The 20,591-nt window shown below is 40.9% G+C and overlaps 1 protein-coding gene across 5 annotated transcripts; it reads left to right on the forward strand.

The window, feature by feature from the left end:
• The first annotated feature begins 14,277 nt into the window (after positions 1-14,277).
• Positions 14,278-20,123, forward strand: LOC118106142 (arfaptin-2). 5 transcript variants are annotated; one of them, XM_035154439.2, is made up of 10 exons: positions 14,278-14,565; positions 14,678-14,786; positions 15,492-15,600; positions 15,906-15,968; positions 16,503-16,589; positions 16,713-16,816; positions 16,916-17,137; positions 17,216-17,373; positions 17,486-17,660; positions 18,670-20,123. In XM_035154439.2, the coding sequence occupies exons 2-10, from the start codon at positions 14,688-14,690 to the stop codon at positions 18,823-18,825; spliced, it is 1,173 nt and encodes a 390-aa protein (XP_035010330.1). In that variant the 5' UTR covers positions 14,278-14,565; positions 14,678-14,687; the 3' UTR covers positions 18,826-20,123. The 5 variants fall into 5 exon arrangements, with proteins under 5 accessions (XP_035010330.1, XP_035010329.1, XP_035010332.1 ...); XM_035154438.2 differs by having other exon boundaries at positions 14,278-14,511; XM_035154441.2 differs by lacking the exon at positions 16,503-16,589 and having other exon boundaries at positions 14,278-14,511.
• The last annotated feature ends 468 nt before the right edge of the window (positions 20,124-20,591 follow it).

The raw sequence follows: 20,591 nt of genomic DNA on the forward strand, positions 1-20,591 counted from the left end.
CACCAAACTGCACAATGATTCCTCGAAGCCTTTTCAGCTGAAAAATAGATCGCCTACAATTACTGGGCAGGGGTTTCTTTATCCCGCTGCTCTCGGGAAAACAAGAGCTTTGTCAGTTTTCATTCTAATGAAGGACTGAGACACACGTGGGATGCCAAGCGATTGCAAGTAACTGTAATTAACATCCTTTTGTTCTGCAAAACAAACTGTCCTCCCCCGAGTCTGGATTCTGTGGACCCGGGCTCTGTTAGCTCCCTCGCTCAACTTGACTTCACTCAAACCTTCGTGTTTACGAGTGTCAACCTGCCGCCACTGTCTCTGTGTGGTCAGTCACACTTTGAATTTGCTCGTTTTAGATTCTCTCAGAAACTGCTTTTTGCATTTGGCCTGTTTTGCATTAGCTTTGAATTTCAGAGCTGAGAATTTTCACCTGGCTTTTATCCGTGTCTCTTTCGCCTGCAGCTGGCCAACTTATATTGTGCGACTAATTGGGCTTTTTCCACATGTGTCCTTTGTGGCCGCATGTTTCAACTTTGCGACCCTGTTTCTGTCATGATTAAGAATCCCGCATCGCTTTACAAACACATTAAGAATTTAGATTTAGTTTTTGGTCTGGCTGCGTAATGACCTGTCAACAACATTCTGAAGTGATTGAAAGTTCCAGTCTGGAGTTTTGATTTAATATCCTCCTTATCTTTTCTACAAACACCTTTCCGATCCACTGTGAATATCACCCTCAATTTCTGAGTCCAGATTTTTCACTTTATGACTGTCTTGGATTTCATCTTTGGCGAAGCAAAATGAAGTGATCAATCACTCCCCTTAGAAAATGATTTGAGGCAATATGGCTGCTGGGTGAATTGCTTATGACCTTGGATAAGGATTTCTCTATTTCCTGACATTTTAAATGGAATCTGGACCGAGTCTCCGAAAAACTTTTTTCGCCTGATTCTTTGTGAACTTTGTGCAAAGCTGTGGAAAAAAAGCTGAGCGTTCCTTTCATCACCACATGGCAACACAGAAAGTTTTATGACCAGTGTGCTGCTGGTTATTTGTCAGTGGTCTCACAAATGGCTCCAGAAGCCACAAGTTTTATGAAATAATAATGAATAACAATGAAATATACCTAAAACCATATAAATCAGTCAGTGAAGGTAAGAAATTGGTAATGACACAATCTATATGGGAGTTTTGAATGAACATCTGAATCACCTTTTTTTATATCCTGCATAAACAGTTGTTTCATCTCAACCAGCACGATTCCGTCTGCACGCTCGCTCCGCGGTCGGGGTCAGCAGCAGTAACCTTTTTTCTGCGAGCTGTTTATATGTGGGTGTCACAGACGGGCATGAAAGAACCTCTCTAGTTTCTATTATACAATAACGCCGCCACATGCCTTGTGCATTTTAATTTGTCAGTGAGCTGCTTGCTGACTTCAGAGGTCACAGTGAACTCTCCCTGAGTGGTGTGCATTTATCGAAAAACACTGAAAATCTAACCTTGCTTTGATTCGGAAAAATAGGAGCAAAATATTAAATGTCAACGAATGGGAGTGTAGGTTTGGATGTTAGTGAATAAATGTTGAGGAGGAAAAACAAACCAGCTTCAGTACACAGCGCACGTTCTCTCTCCGCTGAGAACTGCTCCTCCGACACACACTGGGACATTTCATCACCTTGTGAGGGGCATTATGGGTGTTGGATTCCCTCACTTGGTTTCCACAATGAAAATACACCAATCAAGCTTGGCTGAAAAACTAAAACCAAAACTGTGGTCAAACATGAAGTGCTAGTTCATTTTGTGTCAACACATGTCCAACATGCATTTTGAGTTGGACAACTCTTAATTCCAGCACATTGTGGTTAATTTAAAAGTTAGAAATACCAAGAGACATCATCTTCATCAAGCAAAAACAAGGAGGGAAATCTTTCTTCAGAACCAGCAAAGCAAAAACAACCACATACTGAGTTGTTGCTGGTTGGCAGACACACAATTCAGTGTGAACCCCTCATCCTCTTGTTAAGTTTTTATTACATAATTCTTCTTACTTTGTTCTAAACACAACCTGGTGGACCAGAAGTTGATAAATATACATTTGGTGAATAAGTAAAAGATATGAAATATAATTATCATAATATTTCGGTCCAAACTTTTCAATTTAGACGGAATAAATGAAAACCTGTGTGCCTTTCGTGGCAAAGCACATGGTAGGATGTTGTTTTCAGATTGTCTCTGCTTCGTGTCCTTTGTGGAATGTGTGTTTCTTCACTTTCCAGCTGTAGCAGCTGTGCACATGCACAATATGGTAACAATACTTGCAGACCTGCGAAAACACACTGTTGTGTCTGAATTCTTGGGTGCCATTCTTCATCTGTGGCCAGTCCAGTTGGTGGACTTGTGTCGTAAATCAGCTTCTACCCAGCGACAGCACGGTGTGAGTGGTGGGAGCCAAGCAGTTTGAACTTCACTGCTCCAGCCGAGCGCCTGGAACGGGCCCAGCTACTGAGAGAGCTCAGAACAAGAGCGAGCGATCTACTTCAAGTGGAAAATATTTTAGCCTCCAAGCGCATCTGCTTTCACTTTGATTCCACATCTAAATAGATAGTGGCTACAACGTGTGCATGATTATGTGTTTTACACCGCAATTCACTTCAAAAATATTGATGTTATGGTGATTTTCTCTCGTCATTATAAGCTGTTCACTACGCAGGGTATGCTCGGAGCTCGCAGAAACGCACTCAGCATCTCATAAAAGTTATGGCTCAAAATTGCAAAACGTTTTAGTGCTCATAGGAAACTATTAACTTTGAAACTTTAAACTCGGACAAGAATGTCATTGATAGCCTCAGAAATCGCCTGCTTGTTGCTTTGAGTCCCGTACAGAGAAGTAAACCACATGATGACTGGAGTTTAATCTCACTCGTAATGCCCATACATATGGATTATATTAAACATTAAAGACATAATTTAACTTATGTCTACTGTGCGTCTAGACCTAACCCTGACCAACTCTGCTTTAACAGCGTGTTTAATATTGTAGCTATACGCCGATGAATTATGCTTCTGAGATGACAGACTCAACACACGCACACACATCCTTAAAAAACTAAATGGACGGAGTTATGGATAAATTAAGGTACGAGCAGATACACTCAAGTCTTTGTTGTGTACCTGAGCATCAAACAAGCTGATTGGTTAATCCCCACTTGTGTTGTGCTCAAAATGGATAATGAAGAAACCAAACATTACACACAAAAGCTGGACATTAGACAACATAAACATACATAAAGGCTCCTCACAATATGTTTGACCACACATGCAGTCTGAGAAATATAATTTGGCTTCATCTATTACCTCGCTCAGTTACACGAGAATTGATGCCAATTGAGCTTTTATCCGTTTTGTCGTGAACAAAATGAGCCATGACCAATACTAGCAACTGCACATCCTGCAGTAATATGGGTCAACGAGGTTTCAACACCAGTTATTTGGAAGGAGAGAGAATTTTGGTGTTGCCCTTTCTGCAGAGGCCAAGAGTATCTCTACAGCTTAGCCTGACCGTGATCACGTAACTATAACCACTACCTGTGGTATCCGCACTTGAGTTAAAGGTCCAGTGTGTAAAATTTGGACGAAAGGGATCTTTTGGCAGAAATTGAAAATAAAATAATGCTAGTGATGTTTTCACTTGTGTTTCACCTGAATTGTACAAGTTTTGGTTTTCTTTAACTTGAATGGGCCCTTTTATTTAGATACTTTATATCTGGAGTGGGTCCTCTCTACGGAGGCCGCCATCTTTTTTTTTTACAGTAGCCCAGACTGGACAAACTGAACATCTTTTGAGTTTACAGGTTCTCTCTCATGATTGAGGTGAGGGGTATTCAGCTGCAACATGCAACTTTACCAATAGATGTCACTAAATTCTACACACTGAACCTTTAAGTTACTTTTTTTTTAACTCTACATTCATTTTGAAACTCACATCTAGTCTTGTTTCAGATCACCTCACCTCCGATCCTCCTGTGTCTCCTGATTAAACCACACCTGCCTGAATGTGTCACACATGTGTGTCTTACTGTCTCCACTTCCCTTTTAGTATTTAGTCAATGAGTTTCCCTAAGTAATCGCCAGTTTGCCTGAGTTCAGCTTTCTAGCACTTTATTAGTACAGTTTGTATGATTTGTGATCCCTCTAGTGTTTTCTATCTATTAACTGACATTTTTTGGTACCTCTTCAATCATTGAAGAGGTACCAAAACAATATTATCATTATTATTACTTTGACACTGATGTACTATACTTGAAACACTTGTTTTCTGACAAATGATGATGTTTATTCACATAACTACACCTTTCCCATTTTCCAACCTTCCAATAGATTTTTAGACCATATACAGTCAACCGGCCTCAGCTTTACAGGTGGATTATAGGATCTCGTGTGGGATGGCTGCTACCTACATATTTCAGTATGGATGGGGTTTGATCATCATGATGTATATTTGGCAGGACTAGAGAGGAATGGTATTGATGCTGTTCCTCCCAGGTGCTGCTGCAGAACATAGATCAAAGGCACATGTCAGGAAAAATAACATAATAAAATTATAGAAATGAAACATTAAAACTATAAATAATATAATGTCCTGTTCATTAAACTTTAAACAGGGATACATATTTGATGATGGCAGACTGCTAATTGCTGTTCAGGCTGTTAGTGGAGAGGTCTGCCTGAACTCTGTCCATGCAAAGTAGTCTGTAAAGTCGGCTCTTTCTGGACGCCCATGCAAAACTGAACTGTAGTGCAGGACACTCATCTGTCTTCACAACTCTTTGTGTGTCCTCTTCTATTATTTAGCTCTCTAAGTAAGTCCACTCACATTTATCGTGACCAAATTTAGAATCCTCAAACAGCCAGCCATTGCAACAAGTTTTCTGGGATTTTAGTAAGTATGATTTATGATTGTATGAAGAAATTTAAGTTTTGTACATTTTTTGGTTTGACCCTTGGAACAAGACGTTTGAATGCAATGGAATTTCTGCACAGGTGAAAACATGACATAATGTGGAAAAGGTAAAACCATCTGGATCCAACATGAGTGTAGTCTGATCCAGGATTAGGGGTTTTTGGAGTTGGAGATGAACTTCCTAAAGTTCCTAAAGGCCTCAGTGATCCTCTCTTGGATTGCGATCATGAGAAAGTGGTGCCCTGATTTGCAAGTCTGTTTTAAAACTTGAAAAAGTATCGTTCGGTATTCACAGAAAGGGAGATGAATCATGAGTCTCCTGATTAAAAAGGTTACATGTACGAGATTTTAAACATTAATATAGTGGCCAACAGCTATTTTCTAGCGTGGTGTAATGGTGTCCTGAGCAGAGAATGAAGTCACTCTCCCTCTGTATGTGGTGTAATCTGAGCTTCTTTGTTCTTTATTGTGGTAGCTGGTCCCGGCGCACATTTAGTGCATGTGTGTTTTAGCATGTGACCCTGTAACTGTTGGCCCTCCACACATTTAAAAAGCAAGATGGCAGAGTCCATTACAGCTCTCAGGTGAAAGTGATCTTCCAGAATTTCCTCCGCTGAATAAAGCACATTGCTTGGCAACAAAAAGGCTTCCAATAAAAGCACCTTTCACACTGGACGAAACACCCACTAACACCCACTAACATCTGGCTTTTGTCTTCAGGGTCAAATGAGTAGCAACTCTGCAGTAGTCACAGGTATTTGTCGGCCCCAGTTCCAATCGGCAGTGATGTCAACATGGCACCAGGGTGGAGCCACTAATCTTTGCCCCTTTACCAGCGCTGTGACGTCTTTTAGATTACTCAAACAGTGTAAACACACCTGTTAACTGCACACCACGGTGCCGTTAAACCAAAATCACCTCGTTTAGCAGCCCCAGAATAAGTTTTAAAGACACACATTTACGTACATCACAGGGAGGCTCAGATAGTGAAAGGAGGACCAAACAAGAGACAGTCTGCACACGGCTGCCTGGATTTCCTTTTTTTGGGGGCTTTTCTGTAGAAACGTTACTCTATTGTGCTTCTGGTTGTGAGTTTATGGATCACATTTACTTTATAAACATATGTTTTGTCTGAAATTCTGTTAGCTTAAAAGGTTAAGCTAGGGTTGGTAATCCTGGAAAAGTTAGCGAGAGCAGGCTACACAAATGCAACGATACATCCCACCCCCTCCCGTTGGCCCTCCCGTCAAAGCCACGCCCACAAAACACATGAACTAAGATAAGATAAGATAAGATAAGATAAGATAAGATAAGATAATCCTTCATTAGTCCCACAATGGGGAAATTTGCAATATTACAGCAGCAAGTCAAAAATAGGCATCAGTAAGTAATAATAAGTAACATGCAATACCTAAGTGTAAGGAAATATACAAAATATAGAAAAATATGAATGGAATAAAAGCATTCGGTCTCAATGAAATGATTGGTAACAAACAGTCCTGAAAGGGCTACAGATACTGGATTTTTGTTTTTGTTTTCAGACAACTTTATTTATTGATGGCTATCGGAACGTGAAGAGGATTTCAACAAATAAGATAAAAAGTCTTTCTTTCTTTACTCTTGAGCCTATTAAAAGGTTCTATACACTCATTGAGACTATGTAGATTTTGACCATTCCCAAGATCCATCTGCTGCTTTGTGAACAATAAAAAAAGGACATAGCTTCTATGCTTCCAAAGAGCATCAAAAGATATATTTTCTGTCTGACTAACCACAGTTATCCAGCCGACATTGTCAGCTACATTAAACAGTTGTTTGGAAAAACGTTTCCAGAACTGAGGACGTCCTGCTGAACAGTGCATCACTCATAGAAACCACAAGAAGAGACGGCTGACAATGTTTTCTCTGTCCAAGTTTAACTTATGTGTAATTTTATAGACATAATTCATCATTTTATATTGTAGCATTACACAAATGCTTTGCTTATAAAATGTACACGTCACAGCAGCAGCTCATGAACTCAACACCAGTGGGTGCTGGTCAGCTCAGCAGGAACAGTTTGGTGTTAAAGAGCATTGTCCGAGAATATATAGAGGAGCAATAGATCAAAGCACCGATCCTGTGATTTATGGAAGACCTGTTGCTCCACCGGGAAACATAATGAAATATATATGTGACATGTTTTTGTTCTTGTCAAAAGTGCTGTGTAGGTAAAACAAACAAACAATGTGCTTATTCAGCTGCACAGATTCAGAATTCAAGAGTACAAAGCAGAGCTACAAGGAACTTTCACATACACAGACAAAAGGATAGATAAATGGAGCTTACTGCACATATTGTACCAGCACTGGTGACATTTTGAATCTTCCCAGTTCTTAAAATATATCGAGGATCATGTTCCTCGTCTTTTTAAACATTTAAACAAATTAACATTACACTTATTTGAACAATGCAAAGCAGATTGTACCACATAAAACGATTGCTTAGGAGCCTGGCAAAAGTCAGACATCAGGTGTTTGTTCAGTGCCAACAGGCCCAGGTAGTCGAGCCATTAACCAACACACGCACATCTGTGAAGCAGCTTTTACCTTAATGAGTGGCAGCCTCAGTATTTAGTGTGTAGGGTTCTGGAAAAGGTACCAGGTGGAGGAGGGTCGGAGGTCCGAGCTGACGGTGACAGAGGGTGAAAGCAGATCCTTATCAACAAACAGCGCTCGGCTCCACATCTGCTTTATCACACTTGGACTGTTGTGATTCGAAGGGCAAGACATGTACAGGTGCTGTTCCACTTACTGCATACCAGAGGAACCGTGTCCCATGTGAAAAGAGAAGAAAGAGCAACAGGGGTCAGATGTGCTACTGTGCGATGTGCAGAGCTATTTCTACAACCTGGGTTTCTTTGAGTCCCGCAAATCTGAAGCCAAAAGCTTTGTTACCTCTGCCGAGAAGGTTATGTTTCCACCCCTGTCCATTTGTGTGTTGGTTGGTTTGCGTGTCTGTTTGTAAGCAAGATTACATAAAAACAACAAAATTTATTTCCATGAAAAAGGAAAGATGGGACATGGGCCTAAGGAGAACCCATTCACTTTTGGTGTGGATCCAGATCAGGGATACAGGATTTTTTCTTTTTTCACTTCTTCACATTGGCAGAAAGGTTGCCTTTGAACATTTTCATTGATTTTTCAATTCTTGAATATCCTTCATTACCCTTCATTGTAATTAATGCATAATGAAAAATATCTTATAGCATTAACAGTGAGGTTTTAATATTATTACAGGTGACAAGACGATAAACTTTGGGGGTAAAATTCCTAACCCCTGTACATGTTTTTTCTCAGGAAGCCGAGCAGAAGGATTCAGGAGAGTCTCTATGTCCCAGATGTAGTTAAAAAGCTTCTCACTGGCAGAAAACCACTGAACTCGGCTGAATGCTGAAAGCTCTGAATATTGATGGATTTCATGAATGTCTTGTCAGAATTGTGACCCAGCTATTGAAAAAAAAAAAGCCTGGTAGAATTAAGAAACATGAATAGTGGTGACCGCACTTTCAGTAAAAGCAGATGGATGGATCTTTGGAAAGTCTCTGCCAAGGTGCCCTAAGTGCGGCTCTGCTTTGCATCCATTCAGCTAACTGGGACATTGTAAGAGTCTAACCCTGCCTACATGTGTGATAAGTTCTACAAAGCATATTGTGTGAAGAACTGCACAAGTACGAGCATTTTTAGGAGCTTATTAACATGATCACTCGGCTTTCAGAGTGACACTGTGTCCACTCCTCTGCCTGTAATATATGTATATACATGGCATTAACCACAAGGAGAGGTGACACATCTATTCTACGTAAAAGTTTACAAACAAAGAAAGCCAAAGATACTAGCGCTGCCATCTTGCACTGGAGTCCCACCTATTCACTCGCCCGAGGTTAGCAAGTTAGTTTCAGCTGTCGGTTATGATGTTTCAACCAGTTTTTACAGCATCAAATATCTTTTTCAATATCACCAGATCTTTAAAAAACTACCTGATATGACAGAAGCTGTCTTTGTAAAAACTTTATTTAACGTGTACTTCGACTTTTAAATTTGATCCATGTCCCATGTCCCATCTGCCAACACGGAGGAGGCTGGGTTTATGACCTATACTGCAGCCAGCCACCAGGAGGCAATCAAGATGATTTGGATTCACTTTGGTGGAGATGTCATGGTCATCATATTCACATACAGTCGGTGTGGTACCAACACTCACCATATGTCTATAGGACCTTTATTTGCAGATGGCACGATTCTTTTGACAGTTGTGATGTTCAGGTTTCATCTTTCTAAGATGTTCTCATGAGTGAAGGTAAATAGTGACCGACAGGCGTTCTCTGCACACATGGAATGATGCTATTATAAGTTTTCAGTGACTTGCTTATTAAGGATCTTTGGAACTGTAACATTGGCCTTAATGTTTCAAAACTACATGTAATACAAACCTACTTTTAAACTGTATTTCTATTATAATTAACTTGTAATTGTTTTTTCCTATAACCAAGGATCCCATTGCCCTCCCAGTGGTCTGAAGGGGGAGAATCTCTGTTTGAATTGCCTCCTCTCAGGTTTCTTTCATGTGAGCACACTGGAAATTTCTATATATATTCTGTGCAGTAGAAATTAACTTTTCATGGCACACTGGAATCGAACACATGGCCGGTGAGCACCCTGGGATCACCCCAGGAGAGAAGAGGACATTCTAGGAGAGTAGTGCTGCTTCCTATATCCTAAACCAGAACTGGACATATGGTAGTCGGAGAAAAATACTTTATTGGGACACTGGTCATGTTTTTTGTTTTGCTCATATCTTTCATATAATTTGCATTAATAACATGTAATCATGGTTGCAGATATTATAGTATTTCCAAGAAAAAACATATTCAGATCATGGTAATGGGATCTGTTAGAATCAAAAGTTCTCCTATCTACCATTTATCCCATAAAGATGTGGCTGCATGTCCACAAATCACCCTGGTTTGTATAGATTTCATACACTATATTTTTCTTTATGCACACAGTAGTTTTTATGACATTGCCGTCCATAGCTGGAGAGAAGCTGCATGATTACAACTGGAGCGCAGTGTGTGCAGCAGCCTGAACAAATGTGAACTCAAGAGAATGAATCGGAAAGTTTCAAATGTTTGTTGTGTCAGGAAATCATCAGGACAATTATGTTCCACATGAGTAAAATAAGAAAACTCATTTTAAGCAGTTTGTTATTGTAAACATTGTTCTGCATTTGCTTGCTATTTGCAATTCAACTGACTGTAAACTATCTTTAAATATGTATATATATAATGTACATATCTGGAGTTTATTTTCATAGAGCAGTCCAAATTCATGGTTTACGAAAAAGCGGGAAACTAGAATGAGTGAGATTGCAAAATTAGAGACCTGCCACACAGAAAATTGCACGGCATCGTAAGTAAACAGTATAAAGAAACTAAACATGCCCTTTCGTGCGTATCCTGACCACAGCCTCTGTCTGCAAACCAAAGGTAGCCTTCACGAAAACAAAATTAACAACTGCTTTAACACTTCAGTGAAAATGCCAACAAGGCCTCTGTGGGGTTTACGATTCTTAAATTGCCCCCACGGTTTATTTGCGGCCTCTGTAATGGTTGTCCCTCTGATTATGCAGGTGAATTTAATTGAAAACATCACAGCATTAGCACAGTCTGTGTTTTATTGGGGCCATTGCTCTCACGCCATACACCCCGGGTCACTGTGAACACTCACACCCAGGCCATGTGCTGAGGGTTCGGGCTCTGTCATGTCAATCTGTCTTGAAAACTGAAAACGACTTACACTTTTGAAATATCTTAGATGTCACACTCACTGAATAATACCCTGAAGTTTTGTTTTTGTTTTTCTTCTCGTGCATTCAGATACGACTTGCCTCAGTTGTTTGGGACTTAATTTAAATACTCTTGACAGCTCTATATATATTTCTAAATGAAGGGTTTCAAAAGTAAGAGGATAGAAGAATAAAAGGGGGACAAAAGAGTCTTTATGTCAACAGTGATACATTAGAAAAAAACATCTGTCACTCAAAAACTAAATGTTTCGTGTTATAGAAATTTGAAATAGCTCTCTAAAACATGCATTATTCCACACGGACCCATGTCTGTACATTCTCTGTAGATGAAACATTTTTAAAGGGAGGGACATTCAGTAATGGGAAGCATATAAATATACGTCCTTCCTAGTTATGTGTTGTCTTCTCAGACAATCTCCAATCGACATCGACAGCATCCAAGGATCCATTATGATGATGAATTGCCGTTTCTCTGTGAGACCATTGATTGAACCACCAACTGGGAAAAAGGTTGACAGACTGTTTGAAATGGCGTATTAAAGACACTGTGTAAATGACTTCCATATGCTCTATAATTTAAAAATTGAGCCCTGTTTGTAATTCCCATGGAGTTAAAGATGCAGGCAGCATCGTTCTGCCATGTTTTTCTGGATTCCCCTGTCTTGCTCCAGTCGTCTTGTTTGCTGCAGCAGAGCACAGGGGACTGTGTGAGGATAAAATTGCCGCCCAACATCTGGAACCATGCTTAATGATCATTAAAAAACAAGATGAACTATTCTGCAAATTGACAGGGGGAAGGGTACACTGCGGTCTAGATCTCACGCTCTCCTCACATGCACACTCTGGCTCTTTGACAGTTAGTGCAGTCTCAAAGGAGACCCCGCCTTAGACCTTTAAAATTTAATTCGGCCTTGTTCTAAATTTATAGGGACACTAAATTTACATTTCCCTGTGTGAGAATTTTGTGTTTTAAAATTTATATCCAGGGGTAAAAGTAAAGGGAGCTCGGAAACTTGCATAAACCCCCCACTGCTACCTTTGTTAAAGTATAAAACTGTTACAAAGCTACATCTGTGATGTTCATCACACTAACATGGTGAAACATAAGAGAACTTGTGAATAAACTCCACTTTAATAAACCCTAAGTAGCTCATTACATCTTGCGACTTTGTGAGAGGCTATATAGTCACTAACTGCTGTCCACGATTTCCTTTACCTCCTCTTCACAAAAACAAAACAGCTATATTTAAAATTCAAACCTCGGTGACGGCAGACTGGTTGTGGCCCATGAATAATGTGGAGGTCAAAGGTACCGGAGCTAAAGGATGTTGAGTCAGTCCCTTTCTTCAAATAGTAAGTCAAAACATACACTTTCAATTATTCACTCGCCAAACTGGAACTTAGGTAGCTGGCCAACCATTGAAACATTCAGCTTTGAGATCAGCTATAGCCTTGTGCTTTACGATTTTTGTGACTTCAGTTCCTGCCCTCTGTGAAAAACATGTTAATACTGACTGACTTGTGTGTTTTATGATCCAAAACATATTACTGTATTGGGTGAAAGAAGCAACTGTAGCTTTTCGTTCCATTAGTGAAGGGTTGGATTCTTAAACGAGGTTAATTTAGAATCACAAGCTCTTTTCAGGCACAAACTCTGCAACATGTCAGAAAAATTGTGTCACTACATTTTCCAGTTCATTTTCCCATATGAAGGAAAGACCTGGAGATTAACCGCCGTCGGCCATTATTGTCAAAATCTCTTGAATTTCATTGTCTTTCGAAGTTGACATTTTCATCTGCATCCTCATGTCTATGGCAGCTCTTTTTCCTCCTGAGATATTTGTATTAGTTTTGTTCTCTTTCATTTTTGTAGCCGTCACCTGTTGGAAACGTCATCAAGTCGCCCGACTCACTGGAAATTTTCTGGACATGGGCTTACTCCGACATTTTCCATTGATTAAAGGGGTCTGGCAGGAGAAGTTATGGAAAATGTCCGGAGCAACAGACTTGGATATTTGGGTTCTCACTTACACAGCCGGAGTTCTGTGTGCGCGTGAAAGCAGCTAAATTCTGTACAAGGGATTTTCAAAATGAACTGGTGCTCTCAATAAAATATACTAAGACGTACTTGCAGTAAAATATGTAGAGATAAACAGCCTTGTAACATACATACTGCACTCAGTATAAAACAGATTACTACAATGGACTAGAGATTGTCAAACATCGTCAGACACTCCAGAGAGAGAAAGAGCGAGTTCCTTCAACTTCTACATTCTACTTTAGTGCTTCAAGATATAATTTATGAATTGCATGACTGCAAATGTTTACACACACACGAAAGAATACTTAACCCTATACTTATGTTTGTATATGGTGCACCGCATACTCCGTCCAACATTATGCTCCAAAAATCTATGCATTTTGGCAGAAGGATCAAAAGCAAAAGTATCATGTCAGTCAAATAGCCTTTGACAAGCTGATTTGTAGATTAAGGGGAAAAACATGAATAACCCAGCTTCATCATTTTCCATTTTGTTGTCTTTGATCTGTGGGAGGCAGTAGTCAAATTCAGCCATGTACGATCGTCGGAAAAAAGAAGGATGAGTGCAACGAGGATGAAGAACAAGAACAAGAAAGGGGCCAAAAGGGAAAAGGTTGTCTCAACGTGACATTTTAGATGTTTGGAAAATACGCCTCCCTTGCAGGAAATCAGCACATCGAGGATAATTAACTATTTTACAAACAGGAATCAACCGTGGGCGGGTGTGAAGGTTTGGTTCTGTTCAGATTTCGAGTGATTACAGAAAAAAAAATCTACATTTGGAGACCATGTGCTCTTTGCTAGCATCCGTGATTGAAACAAATGAGGCAGATAATTGGAAGTGTGGTCAGTTTACCATTGGGTGAGGCCCAACTCGAGAGCGTCTCACATCAGAAAAACAAACGAGTGTATTTATACAGTTTGATTTCAGGAGATATTTTGCAATCAACGTAGCAGGACGCAACTCTGATGATTAATACTCACAACATCTGAGGGGCCCCGCGGCTCCATGGAGTCGCTGATGGAGAGTCACTGTGTGTGTATGTGACACGACGGGGTTATCCTTTGATCTTCTTCTGGTTAGTGAGCTGTCAGCGCCATCCTGAGGATGTGAGGCGGTACTGCAGCTTGGGTGTAAAAGGCAACGTCAGCACTGCACTACGTGGAAGAAGGAGCAGGAGGAGGAGGAGCAGGAGGAGGAGGAGGATGATGATGGGGGGGGGCTTGATGGTGATGCTACGTTAAAGGTATTATCCTTCAAAATAAAAGCATGCATGCACAATATTTGCTTCCAGCCTCTCATTTTTTAAACTCTAAACAAATACAAATGTGATCTGATTCATTTAATTTTGTTTTACCTGTTAAACATAACCATGCCATCAAAGAATAGAAAATAAAAATGACACAAACATTTATTTTGAAGGGATGCTAAAGCTGCTAGCTGGCTGGATGCAGGGATTTTCAGACTGAGGTGAATGGAGGCGGCTGTTGGGTTTGCGTGAACGCGACGGGACGAACAATCATGGATGCGGCGGTGACCGGCAACTGAAGACGCCCGTGGGTTTTTACCGAAGAAGTTACCCGACGTGTCGAGGCTGCTGTGCCGGTTGAACGACGGCTGGGGTCGGCTCCAGGTATCAGGGTCGTCGGCGGCGCTACACTGGTGAGCAAGCTAGCTGTCAGTTAGCCGCCACATCAGCACCGTGCTAGCATCAGTGTGAGCTAGATGTGTGTGGCTGTCTGTGTGTGTCTGTGTGTCTGTCTGTCTGTGTCTGTCTGTCTGTGTGTGTCTCTGTGTGAGTCTCATCTTTAGTGTTGCTGTCTTGCAGAGATTCCATCATGGCAGACAGCATCATGAGCAAGGCAGCCACCATGGAGATCCCCATCAACAGCAACGGAGACACGGGGACCCTGGCAGAGGATGACAGCCTGGAGCAGGTCAGTGTGTGTGTCCCCCATGTTGTCTCAGTCTCCATCCAGTTTCACGTGCACAGACCGGGACTGTAAAAGGCTGGCTGGGACAAAATGTCACCCCCACACAGGCCTGTTCCCACACACAGGCCTTGCACACCAACAATACTGTAGATCACCAGGATTAGTGTTTTGCAACCAGGACTGATGTTACTGCAAGGTTGAAAGTTAAAGGTTCAGTGTGTGGAATCAAGTGGTGAAGTGTCATGTTGCAGCCTGAACACCCCCTCTCACCCTCCTCTTCCAAACATGTCATTAATAACTCAAAGGATGTTTAGTTTGTCCAGTTTGAGCTACTGTTAAAAGTTATTTACATATTTATGTTTACAGATTCCTTATTTACATATTTTAATATTTCATAAGAGCAGGAGTGATGATGTGTTGATTTGCCTCTGTAGTTTTTTTTTTTTACCTTTTACCTGAGTCTGAGGCCTTTCTGGCTTCTTATTGGTTAGTTCAGTCACATGAGAGTGAGAAGCAGGAACTTGAAAAATCTGCCAATATGAGCTTTTCACAGACACGTCAGTATCAGCATTGATGTTTGGCCATATTCAAACTTTTGTTTTGTAGAATAAACACTGCAGGAAAGATGTGATTCACAGGGGCACTGCACTGTCCATGCAGATGATGAAAACCATATTTATTTCAAATATTTTGTTGTAAATCCATCAGGATTTGCAGCAGGTGATGGTGTCCGGACCCAACCTGAATGAAACCAGCATTGTCTCAGGAGGTTACGGAGGGCCTGCAGGGGGCATCATTCCAACCAGCTCCATCAAAGGTACAGCAAGCAAATCCGTATCTACTGTCCTCTACCCTGTTCACAGTACAGACAGCTCACTGTTCATTCCACTTCAGGTTTCAATTACCCCCTTTTCGCCCATTCTGTCTGTTGTTGGTTGCAGGGTATGATGACCAGGACTATGTCCCTGTTGTTGCGATCCTTCATTCACAGGGAGGCTGTTGTGTAATGCCTCTCAAAGGAAACCACACAGAGACCTTCTCCTGCCTGTATTTTAATGTGTCACTAGAGCGCTGCTGTGCTCCATGCTCCTGGTTTACATTACAAACATCCATATCCCATAGGGCCTGCAATTCACTTCAACCCCGAGTATCTGGACAGAAGACGAGCCCCTGCACCAGGACCAGGTGGCTGTGTACTCTCACGACCGTTTTTTTTGTTTTCTGAGTTAACCTTTACATGTTCGTCTGTCTTGCCCCCCCACCTGTAAAAGGTTTTTGAAATTGCTTGACCTAGGGGGTTGTTTTCAGTCTTGCTTGTACCTCCTCAACTCTGAGCTTCAGCAACAAGACATATTTTGGCAGGTGTCAAAATGAAGGATGCACTAACTTGATAGTACAGGGCTGTGACTTGAAATGTGTTGGCGTCCATTTTCGGATGTCCTCTTCTGTGAAAAATGCACTTTGGATGACTGTTTTTGTCATTGCTTGGTACTTACCTTTCATCCCATAAAGTCCATTTTAATTTTTTCACATAAATCCCTTTGTTCTGCATGAGCAACCTGCATGGTGGATTATCTCCAAAAAAAACATTTTAACTCCTACTTAGTATGTATCCTCCACCACGGAGCCTAACCTTCACCTTTTCAGTTTACACACTCTGCTGCATATCCTCTACCGCCCTGCCATCCTCACCCTTTATCACCGCCATGCTCATTTCAGACATTCGCATGAAATCCCGGGGTGTTGGCTTGCCTAAGAGCCAATCTGCAGCCAGTCGACTTGCCCAACACACAAACCAGCATCCAGGTATCACCGGGGCTCATGTCCACACCGACCTCATTCATTGTAACGACTCAAAACTCTGCTGTGTAAACTTTTAAAAGCATTAGACCATTAGATTGAACATGTTTTTTTTCTTCTCTCTTTTAGGGTCATCAAGCCACAACCCGAGTAGCTCAACTGAAGAAGTCACCCGAGGTGTGGCAGTGGAGAAAATAGATAGTGTCAAGAAATGGGGCATAAACACATACAAGGTATTTGGGCACTTTTTTTGTAAATTCTGCCCTCCTTAATATATTCATATTTGTTGTACTCTTGAGTTTATTTCATCTCTTTCCACGTCGGCTGTTCAGTGCACCAAACAGATGTTCTCTGAGCGGTTTGGCCGTGGCTCGAGAACAGTGGACCTGGAACTGGAGGCTCAGATCGACGTGTTAAGAGACACCAAGAGCAAGTACGAAAACGTCCTGAGTCTGGCCACTGCACTCATCAATCATTTCCAGAGCATGGTGGAGACGCAGCAGGCTTTAGGAGACACCTTCAGCGACCTCAGCCAGAAGTCACCAGAGCTGCAGGTAACGCCAAAGCTCCCTGTGTGACATGAAATGAAAGCAGATCTGATGAGTATGTAAAACCTCTGTTTTGCTCTGCAGGATGAATTTGGTTACAATGCAGAAACCCAGAAGCTGCTGTGTAAAAATGGCGAGGCTCTCCTGGGCGCCATCACCTTCTTCGTGTCCAGTATCAACACCCTGGTGAACAAAACAATGGACGATACTTTGATGACCATCAAGCTGTATGAAAATGCAAGGTAACACACCCCCGACATACCATTTAGGAGTTATGGAAAATAATCTGAATTCGTGCTGGGTGATAATTGGAAGATCAGAGCGTGTGACAGCTTTTCTCGTTTCCACTTGCAGACTTGAGTTTGATGCCTACCGCTCAGATCTGGAGGAGCTGAGCTTGGGCCCCAAGGACGCAGCGGCCATGGTTCGCATCGAGATGGCTCAGCACGACTACCAGATACACAGAGACAAATATGAAAGACTGCGCAGTGATGTCACCATCAAACTCAAATTCCTGGAGGAGAACAAGGTTTGTAGTCACCGGTTTTCCTTTTATATGTGAACAGCCTGTTTATCTAAAGAGAAGCCAACTCGCATCATTTTTAGAACATTGTCATTATAAAATGCATAAAAACACAAAAAAGGTTTGTGTTTTTATTTGTACACTCAGACATTAGGAAGGAGAAAAGTGAAATAAAAACGCCCACTGATTAAGTGTTGAAGTAATCCAACGTATTTTTGTGCATCAGTGAGTGGATTTGAAGAACAAGTTTCTCATCCTCCCATAGCCATCTGACAATATAACAGCATTCGATTGCTGCCCAAAATGTGGGTCTGGTTGATCTGTTTCCCAGCAGCCACTAATCAGCCGAGTCGATTCCTCGTACTCCTCTTGCAGTTTTCTCTGCTCTGACAGACTGTGTTTTTTAGCTCATCATCTGTGACGGCCATAAATCAAGGCTGTTTGACAGATTTTCTTTCTGGTTATTAGTCAGACAGGACAACTGGTACAAATCTCAGTGGGGAGGGAAAAGAGTCCACTTATCTGCACTTCCTGTAAGACTAAGAAATCATGTTCACTCATCATGAATTAGAACATGTTACCCCATCCTTCAGAACCTCCTGCAGGTTAAAGTGAAGTAATCAAACACTTTCAAAGCTGATTAATACCGAAAATATAGATATATCATTATAGATGGTCTCCAAGTGACTCACTAGCCTAGCCACATAATAAGGCTATTAACAACCCATCATGCAACACTGTAAAATAAAATAACTGTGCATACTGTGTATTTTTTTAAGCACCTTTCAAAACCAGCCATAACAAAGAGCTTTCCAATTAATAAAACAACAAAACATAATTTTGTTTTATTTTGATATTATTTGTTGTATGAAAAATAAGAAAATTAATATTCAGCATGTAAGACTTTCATGCCTGAAGGTAAATATCATCTAATAGATGTAACTGGCCTGTGCTTTCCTGTGGAGACTTAAACCTGAGTTCGTAAAGACTTTTCTTGTTTCCTCCCCGTCTATAGGTGAAGGTGATGCACAAGCAGCTGCTCCTCTTCCATAATGCTATCTCAGCTTACTTTGCTGGCAACCAGCAGCAGCTGGAACAGACTCTAATACAGTTCAATGTGAAGCTAAAGCCCCCGGGATCAGACAAGCCGTCCTGGCTGGAGGAGCAGTGAAGAGCGCTCAGGGCTCGGCTGTGTGACGTGTACAGTGACAAGCTGGTCAGTGAAGAACGTGACATTGTGGTAAGATGGACAAGAGGCAAGTGTATAAAGGAGTTTATCGTAGGATCAGTAGCGACCTGTGATAAAGGAAAATCCCGAGGGTTTGTTTTGTAATGTTTTCCAGTATCGCTTATTTCACATAGATGGGGAAAAAAGGTCTCGGTTGTATTTAGAACTTTTTTGTTAAGTCACAAATTGACCTCTTTTTACTTTGTTATTCTTTAGGTACACAATCATTTACATGTATATCGCTTATTATTTATGTAAAGTATAGTCTACTATTGTGGAGATGCCCCTTTTGCTTTTTTGCACATGCATTCTTTTCTTTGTTTTTTAATGTTGTCTAAAGCGTATTTCAGATTATATCCCTTGGGGGAGGAATTCCACAAATCACATCAGCAAGTTAGTGGGATAATGTCAAAAATATTCAGAAATAAACTCTGAAAATGTATTTAAAATCATGAGTGTGCATGAATTTACCATATTCCTCAAGTTTTAGTTGAACAGATTTAAAGTTATCAGAATATAACGCTGTTTTTCAAAGTTATCCCTCTAAATTTCTGATATCGCTTTGTGGAATACCTGCCTGACTGGTCAGTTTACAGTTTACATGCATAGAAGGGAAAATATATATTGTCAATATAGTGATTTTTCTTTCAACTAATACACAATCAATGAATAATTGGATCTTCCTAAATGTTTGGTACCTTCGGAAAAGTGTGCGAATATCTAGCAGAAGTATCTTTTTTAATGCCAGTGTTTACACGTGGAAACAAGCCTCAAAAACTCAAGATCTCAGTTATCATAAAGGAATCCAAATTTAAACTTCAATAGCCAGTGTAAGATTAACTCTGATCATGCCGGTGTTTGAGGCTCAGGTTTTAAAATCTCCGGGTTTTAGAACACATATAGGGAGCGGGAATAATGAACACACGTGATGACATGCGTGCCAATTTCAACGTCTCTTCAATGACCGAATGTATGAGTACATCTTTCTTTGTTTTATGTTATTTATTTACCGTATGTTACGCTAACTTCTGCTTTTTAAGTTCCTAGTAAGCTGATCGTCTGTCTTGTTCTGCATTTCCAATAAAGTCTGCTGGATGTTTTTGTTTTGTTTCACGTAACCGTGCAGTTGACACAATTCTGTAGCTTTGACATGGGGACGCTTTCACAGGAGAATGTACAGAGAAGAGTCACAATGTATGTAATATGTATGTATATGGCAATACAGTCTGATATATCTCTCACAAGCTCTCCCTGACTGAATTCATAATTAATGAAATCCTGTTTTGATGATTTCCTCTTCGATGTCTGGTTAATGATTTGAAGGCTCAGAAGCACATTGATCACAGGTTCAGTGCTTTTACTATCGTTTGAAATAGGAAACGACTAATGTTGCCCTCAGGAAAGTGCGTCCATCTGCCAAGGACCCACAGGCCCGTTAAAATTCAATCAAGTTGCACACACTCACAGATATAAGTCCTTCAGGTGGGTTTTTTCACCAAGATCCATGAATGATCCCCTTGGAAATCTGTGAAACTGAAAAACTCCCCCAAAAAGACAAGAAGTTCCTCGTCAAAATGTAATTTCTTGGCCCATATCCCGTCCTCCTGCCAATTTTCATGGAAATCTGTTCTGTAGTTTTGGTGTAATTTTGCAAATGGACGGGTGAAAACATAACCTTCAATTGGCGAAGGCAGAAACAGCCTTTTAAA

Source organism: Hippoglossus stenolepis, chromosome 4 (assembly GCF_022539355.2).
Source record: "Hippoglossus stenolepis isolate QCI-W04-F060 chromosome 4, HSTE1.2, whole genome shotgun sequence".
Classification (NCBI taxonomy): domain Eukaryota; kingdom Metazoa; phylum Chordata; class Actinopteri; order Pleuronectiformes; family Pleuronectidae; genus Hippoglossus; species Hippoglossus stenolepis.